The 8,422-nt window shown below is 39.6% G+C and overlaps 1 protein-coding gene across 1 annotated transcript in view; it reads left to right on the forward strand.

The window, feature by feature from the left end:
- Positions 1-3,371: 3,371 nt before the first annotated feature.
- Positions 3,372-8,422, forward strand: part of LOC104401796 (glycosyltransferase-like protein LARGE1) — a gene marked incomplete at its 5' end in the record, with an annotated part of 61,977 nt that continues 56,926 nt past the window's right edge. Inside the window, one exon of the mRNA XM_010009493.1 lies at positions 3,372-3,476. Within this exon, the coding sequence (XP_010007795.1) occupies positions 3,372-3,476 (105 nt within the window). The remainder of the gene's footprint in view (positions 3,477-8,422) is intronic.

Genomic DNA, 8,422 nt, shown 5'->3' on the forward strand with positions numbered 1-8,422 from the left:
ACTAAAATATATATATATATATATAAAAAACTGAGGAGGGTTGTACATTTACATGTGGTTATTTTGATATCTTCAGATCAAAATATTTGGGAATTTTTTTTCCAGAGTGTATTTCTGAACGTGAATTGAGGCTTTGAGCAACCTGGTCTAGTGGAAGGTGTCCTTGCCCATGGCAGGGGAGTGGAATTGGATGAACTTTAAGGTCCCTTCCAACACAAACCATTCTATGATTCTTTTATTCTCTGATGATTTCTTTTTTCTGTACTGAATCAGAATGAAAACATATTTTGGAACCATTAATATTTACTATGCAGCTGCAGTTCTGGTTTCCTGATCGCTTCTGCCCGAAGTCAAGATCATAGAGACAATGTAAAGGGAAATACAAATATGTTCTTTGGCAGAGACAGCAATACTATTCCAGCCTAGAGAAAGCAGAGGTGTAACTAGAGAAAATAGATACAAAACACATCTTCATCTCTTTCTCCTAGGTGGCTTGGGAGACGTACCATCACATCTGCCTAGTAGGTTTTTAGACACCAGCAGGAGTTACAAACAGCCTGACAAGTTGCATAACGCTATACCCTAGGACAGTACATGAACATGTACACATTCCTAGGCCATTGCAAAAGCAAACTAAAGTGTGTTAGCTAGTACAATGTAGTGTGTATTTGTGACAAGCTAAAAGGACATCTACAGGCAGTTACACCAGCTGAGTTAATACACAGTAAGTCACATTATCTCTGATCCATGTATCTAAGCTCTAAAGCTTACGTGATGTTAATTTCTGCCATCATCCATGTACCGTATCAAACCTCAAGGGATACTGGTGAGAGCAGGATCTGTTTTGATGCTTTCAAAAATAAAGGGAAAATGGGAAGGGTACAGCTACAATAAATATGTGCAAACATAATTTCCTGAGACTTTTCAGTTTACCTTGGCATGAGAAATAATAACTGAGAAATAAGTATTTCAGGGGTACATTGTCAGAACTGAGATTTTGGACTGGTGGGTGGGAAAGAAGAGCCATTAACAGCCAGCAAGGTTTGTTCATTTTTTATTATTCATCAGCTGGAAGGCTGAACTCTGTGGCTTGTTGGGAAATGCATGGGGCTAAGATAATGAAAGCAGATTGATGCTCTATGGTAAGGAAGTTCAGTATCTGCTTCTTGCAAATGAAATTCTAACATTTCTTTTGATGTTAGCAGTACTATCCCGAGAATGATCTGTGGACCGCTGAGTTGTGAAATGCGCTGTTAGGGCAGGGTCACCCTCTTCCTACCAGCTGTGCCAATCCATTCCAGCCCAGCTGCACCTGCATTTTTTACTTTTTTTTTTTTTCCTCATCCTTTACTAGCCATAGTAGTTTCTTAGTTTGATTTAGTCTACCTCAACTGTAAGTGAGTGTTGATAAAGATCAGGCAGTCTTCCAGCATAGAATCGACAAGTGTTGGTTTAATTGTGCCCTTGAGCTGGTTTTGGCTAAGGCTTGTTTCAGCCAGTTGAGATCCCTTTCATATTTCCTCACAAGATATAGCTCATGGCACCTCTTGTGCTGTCTAGTGTGTTCCATGTGTCTCACAGTTTAAGAGATCCTACAGTTTATTTGTGTGAACAAATCATCAGTTGCTTAGGATGCATCTGCCTCTAACTTGTCATTTCCTTCATTCTCTTTTGCTTTGACTTCCGTTAATATTACCAGTTTTCTGTAGCACCAATGGGGTGATAAATGTATGGTGGTCTTTTATATCATCCATTCTGCTCTCCCCCAGATTTTCCGCGTTCTTGAAAAGTGCGTTATGGAGTATAATGTGAAAAATTAAATATATGTATTACATGTAATCTATAATGGAAAAGAAGAGATACCATCAGAAAATTAGGTCTGGCAAGGACTGGCATATTGTGATTAGGATAGAGTAGGATGATCCTGAACAGTGGTGTGGAATGGACTTGGTAATTTCTCAAGGTTATTTCTAGATTGATTTCCGTTCACTCCTTGAATCCTTTTGTAATGTTCTGATTTATTTGTTACGTGCATTGGCCACTCACTGCTGCTCACGCTCATTGAAACAACATTTGAGGCACATTTAGGGGTTACTGGCAGAATTAGAGATATCACAGGAGAGTATCGCAATCACCTGACCTATCATAATGTCTTCCAAGCTGATTATAAAGTATGAAATAATCACTTCTGTCTTTATGTCCTGCTTCCCAACCCAATCTTGACATGGGCCATACTGAAATTTTAGTTGTACAGCTGTGGTCCTACATAAACAACATATAATAATCATTTAATGCTTTCAGTACACTGCTGTGACCATACATTCAGTTTTATGAGCATAGCTGGGATTTGAAAATGTGCTTTCAGAGCATGATGCTTAATTGCTTTCTCAAAAGATTGCAAAATAATCTCCAATCCCAGTCTTGGTGCCCTCGCTGAGCGGGTCTCTCTGTCAAAACACCATTTCCTTTCCTTTCTTTGACTAGATCCAAAAGCAGTTTTCCCCTTCCCTCCATCCTCTGTCAACAGAGCTTTATTTCAATCACTTCTCTTATTTACATTTTATACAGCTCATTTTAGGATAGATAATTAAGTCCTTATCTATACAAACATTCATTTTTCAGTTGATTTTTAAGCAGTGCAAACCTTCTAGACACATTTGATTTAAAGCACATTTTACTCCAGCTGAAGCCAGCTGCTAATCAATGTAAGCTAAACCAAAATAAGCCCATCCAGAACTGAAATCATAATATCTATGCAGCATTCCACATAGGCTTACCTAAATGACTTTTAAATTACGCTCTTAAATTAAAACAGTGCAACTTTCTTATGTAGGTAAACTCTTAGAATCCAATAATTTTCTGAGCAAAAGGGATTTCCTTTGTGACTGATAAAAAAAAAAAATCCCTGAAACTACTGGGGGGGAACATGGGAAGAAAGTAATTTGCTATACTGAGCCTTGTTCTTCAATTATATTACCTCCATCAGAGTATGAACAGATCTTCATATTAGATGATCATTTTACCAACACTTACTTCTCACTAGGAGGATTCTTCATCATTGTATTCCAAGATCGAGCAGCATTCAGGCTTGTCTGGGTGATATATTTTTGTCAGCATGACAAAGGTTCCCACAGTGTTTAATTACTCAGACTAGCCAGGGGAGAAAGAAAGAAATGAGCCATGCTGAATTTGCTGTGCCAGGCTTGCTGTCTGTTGCATAAGCTGGCTTCTTCCAAATGTGTGGAAGACGGGCAGCACCCAAACCTCTGTCTTCTCTTTCGGCTGGCTTTCCCTCTCCATATTTCCTGTTTGTTTTCCATTGATTGACTGTCTTTTGTCTCATGATCTTTTTGCAATTTGCTTATTTCCAGGGCAGCAGGTTCTTGGCTTGGTGGAGAACCAGAGTGACTGGTATTTGGGCAACCTTTGGAAGAATCATCGGCCCTGGCCAGCACTTGGGAGGGGCTACAACACAGGTAAGCCCTGGGGTTTTTCTCTGAGTTAACATTTCCATTGAGCATGCAGTCAGTCTCCTGCAGGAGTCTACTCCTGGAGAGAGTATGAGATGTGGTAACTTGCACCTCCCTTCCTAACCTACTGCAAAACTTGTCATTTAAAGCAATAAAAATGATACAGTGTGATGCTTTTTGGAACTTCTGGTCCTGTGCTACTCTGAGAAGAATGTATTCCTTCTCTAAGTGGTCTTTAGAGAGATTGTGTGGTATCCGTCAGGGAAGGATTGATCTTCTCAGCAGTCTGACACATTCTCAGCACATCTCCTGCAAGATGTCTGTCCATGATGAAGCTTTTGTAGGCCCCGCAAGAGGGAAAGAACAGGGATCAAGGCTCATTTATTGTAGAGAGGTAAATGATATCACAAAATGTCAGCCCAATAAAGACATAACTCCTCCAGGACAGCAACAGAGTCATAATTGTCCTAATAAAATGCAAACTACTGGCCATCAGTTTCTGCTGCTGTGAGAAGGGAATAAAGGCACCAGATCAGAGAATTTGTTAGGTTACAAGAGAGAGGTCTTCCCTCTGATTTGTGTTTAGTATGTGAGAAAACATACCAGGTGCATAAGGAACACACTCGTACATCTAAATCATTCCAATGCTGGGCTTTACATGCTGATGCAGTGAGTTAGGTTCCCTTTCTATTTGTGATAAAAGGGCAGAACAGATGGTGAAGCCTCCATTTAGAACAGATGAGTCCATTTAAGTATCTCTGCACTATCAGGAGATTATTCGCCATAACAGAGGTTTTGCTTTGCAGAAGTATATTCAATTGAATTAAACAGACTAACTAGGAAAAGGATTGCACAAGTTGTAATTGGGTCTGCTGTATTTCTATATTCCTTTGTCTATTTGGGGCAATCACACCAGTTTTTGTGAGTTCGTATTTCAGCTTCTGCAAAGCATCTCTGTTCTGTGAAAATGTTCAAAAGGATAGCCTGACAGAGTACAGATAGATATGGATACAAGATTTTGGCAAAAGAAGTTTTTGTTTCCTGGCTTTCCACTTGCCAGAGCAGAATTGGTCTGCCCACTCCTGCCCCTCGCTCTTCCAAAAGCATCAGACAGAGCCATGTTTCATGGATTTGTCCTGAAAAAGAAAAGCTTATGCTATACACAGCTAAACCTGTTGATGTCAGTTCAGTTCACTGTTATACCACAAAGCAGTATCTTTTGTTCTACTGACAGATAATCACCTTTATATGTACTTTCCTTCTGCTACATTTTTGCTTTTTCCTTTCAGACGTTTTAATGCTAGCAGAAAGTGTCACAACCACCTAACATTAGAATAACCCAGAAATGTATAGTGGGTAGTATGTAAAATGCAATTAGATAAATCAAAATGCTGTAAAGCTTTAATTTATATTGTCTTAACTTACTGTTCCAAATGGTTTATAGGGATACAAAATGTGAGAGTATCACAGAATTCTTCCACTGACAGGAAAAATAATTGAACGCCTGCAGTCCTTCAAATAAATTGCATGTGTTAATTCCTGGTATGTGTTAATACATACCTACCAAGCTATGCATAATCCTGATGATGATTTTAGTCTGCTCACAATTCCTTTCTTCAAACAACTGACCTGTAGTTATAAAAAAAATTAAAAATAAGAATAAAAAAACCCCAAAAAACAACCCAGAAGGTAGATAATGAATGAAAGATTGACAAGTGATCATAAGAAGTGGAATATTTTTTCAAGTACATGTGACAAGAGGTCACTGAGTAAAACAGTTCAAGTTCTGAGAAGCAGCAAATGATGTTATTGACAGAATCAGCATCATTTACTGTAATTTTCTTAATTGAATTTATTGTTTACCTCAGTAATCTAGCAGAGATTAGAGGTATAAATATTTCAAGGAAGATGAAATATGAAGTGAAACCGAAGCTTGTTTGATGTGTTCAGTAAATTAAAATAATTGCCAGTGAATGCAACACTTGGCCAAGGAGGATTCAGAAAAGTAAGGGTGAGGGAAGGAGAGGGCAGGAAAGAGAGACTGTAACTCTAAGCAAAACACTCATGAAAGGCAGTGGGCTGGGAAAGGAAAGACTCAGAAATTCAGGTGCTTAGAGCTGTACTTAGGAACAGTAAAACCTGGAACTTTAATGAGCTAAACAAAACTGGATCAGACAGATTTTGCTTTTGGTCTTTGGAGAGTGTTTACTACAGACCCAGGATACAATCCTAAGAAAAGATCTTTATGTGAGCCTCTTCAGACAGACCCAAGCCTGGCAGATTTGATGCAGAAGCACCCTTCAAAGTCAAAATTATTCCACTGCTTCTTCCCGGTTCCTGAAGGAAATAATTTATCTTTCACTTGTACTTGTCTGAGTCGCTCTGCCTGATGTATAGTCTGGGGGGAGTCCCATAAGGCAGATACATAGAAGCCAAAGGTGGGTTTGTTCCTTCTCCACTAGCTCTTTAAACACAGTAACCGTGCGTGTTCTCCTGTTACTGTGTACCCAGGCCAAATATCCTGACAGCCAATACAGAGTTTCAAGGGAAGATTTTTTGGGGTTGTTTTTCATCCTTCTTCCTCATTTGCACAGGAAGATAACTTTTTAAAAATGTGTGCAGGGATAAACAAGGGATAACAGCTTTAAACTGACAAAGGAGAGATCTGGATTAGACATTAGGCAGAAGTTCTTCCCTGTGAGGGTGCTGAGGCGCTGGCACAGGTTGCATAGAGAAGCTGTGTCTGCCCCATCCCTGGCAGTGTTCAAGACCAGGTTGGACGGGGCTTGGAGCAACCTGCTCTAGTGGAAGGTGTCCCTGCCCATGGCAGGGGGGCTGGAACTAGGTGATCTTTAAAGTCCCTTCCAACCCAAACCACTCTGTGATTCTATAATCCAAATCACACTTTAATCCATGGTAATATAATTTTAGGAAAAACAGACTAAACTCAAAACTCAGTTCAGTGACAATTTAATTGGTGATTAAAATACTCTTAGTTAGACCCATTCTTTAGTCAAGGCAATATTCCATTCCTCAAGCCATTTTAAACACAGTTTCTTCAGTACCACAAAGGTACCCAGGTTTTTTCTGTACGTCATTGGCCAAAACTGAGTAAGCTGCTTAATCAAATGCATTTTTATGTATGGCCCACTCCATTTTCCCTGTCTACACTATTAACTCTTAGGGACTCCTTGTACATTAGTTAGAGTACAGTTTTCTCTCTGTATCATCTACATTGTCTTTCAGTGACCGAACCTGTGTTTTCTAAAGCATTGCCTGAGCTGCACTGTGATTTTTCTCTTTACAGATGTTAAACTGACAGCTCCAGAATTGGAGCTTGATGTTAGCTTCTGAAGTAACAGTCATCCTACTCCTCAGAAAAATATCTTGTCAAAAAAATTCTAAACGTAAAAGCTTTTAGTACTTTGTCTTCTTTATACTTTCCATCATGGTGGAGAATAGTTTTTAAAAGCAGTTTCTGGTAGCTGTTACTATGATTTCAGACCAATTCCTCAGCTGGTGTGAATCACCCCTGGCTTCTCTGGCTTGAGTGCAGCAGGGCCAACTTATATCAGCTGTGAGTGGATTCTACGCCTTTCAAGTGGAGCTTTAGGATGGATCTGTGAGTGTAATTTGGGTGCCAGGAGGGGCATTTGTAAAAACTTTGGCAGAGGGTATTTCAGACTAGACTACAGAAGCCCATGCTGAGAGTTTGAGGCTCATCTGAAATGCACTGCCTCAGTGCATCTACTAGATACAGTAAGGATGTGTCTCAACAGCTTGAGCTGAGGACTCGTACTCCCACGCTGAGAGATGTCACTTTACCAGATTTGTGGATTGAGAACAGAAGGGAATGGCTAGCACCTAACGTTTACCAGGCTACGTGTGCACCATGCATTATTCCTCCCATGTTTGTAATGACTGGAAGAATGCTAGAAAGAATCTCTTTATTGTTTCCCTGAAAAAAAGGACCTATGAAAGATGAATTGGAAGTGAGAAGCATATGTTGTGTCATCTTTGCATAATTTTTGGCAATTGTAAATAAGAAAAACAAGCATAGGGCAGACTGTTTATATGAAGTTAGACTGGATCACATCTTGTGCTTCTTCATGATGATACTGTGCATCTTCAGTGCAGAAAGCAAATGACTAGTAAAACAGAGTACAATGGGGTGGTAGTGGTCATGGAACTGCCTGTGGTCCTGCCCAACACAGAAATTGCTTTCATCTGCAGTGCACAAGCCTCTGGTCACAACATTATGATAATGGGCCTGATGTTAAGAAGTGCCGAACACTTTTAACTTAATCAGACATCTATGGGGTTGGTTTGTTTTGGTTCCGCCCCCCCCCCCCCCCCGAAATCCTCACAATTAATGCTTTATATAGTTATTGTTGCTTGAGAGGGAAGATTTTTTCCAAATTATCTCAACAAATGTAGAAGTCACAAAACTCATGGTTTATGGAACCTTTAAACACCCCTTTAATCATCAGGGCCTGAATCAGTTTAGCCATGTCCTCTCTAAAAGCCATTACAATATTCCTACCTGCCATTACATAAAACATTAGTCTCATTTGGTACAGGAACCGGTATCATACAGGTTTGATTTTAAGTACAGGAGCCTTTGCAAACAGATGAAAAATTATTTTAATGATGAAAAAAAAAAGGAGAGGAAAAAATTCAACACCAATGTCAAGGCAAAAAGTAACATTTTCTTCATCCTACTCAGGTTCAGACCGTACCAGGTTTTTTGTTAGATTTTTACTTCTTTAAGGTACCGTGAGCTCATTCAGCAAATATTGTTATTGGTGCAAAACATACTGATATACCTGTGCTTTGTAACGCATGGAGATGCATTTGAAGTACAGGTGTGTGCACATTGTATAGGTAATAGTTTAGGAAGTGCCAACACATCGTTGCTTTTAGACTCAGCAGGCAATACTGGTCTGATCCTG

The sequence above is a fragment of the Nestor notabilis genome, unplaced genomic scaffold (genome assembly GCF_000696875.1).
Source record: "Nestor notabilis isolate BGI_N333 unplaced genomic scaffold, ASM69687v1 scaffold12912, whole genome shotgun sequence".
Taxonomy (NCBI): Eukaryota; Metazoa; Chordata; class Aves; order Psittaciformes; family Psittacidae; genus Nestor; species Nestor notabilis.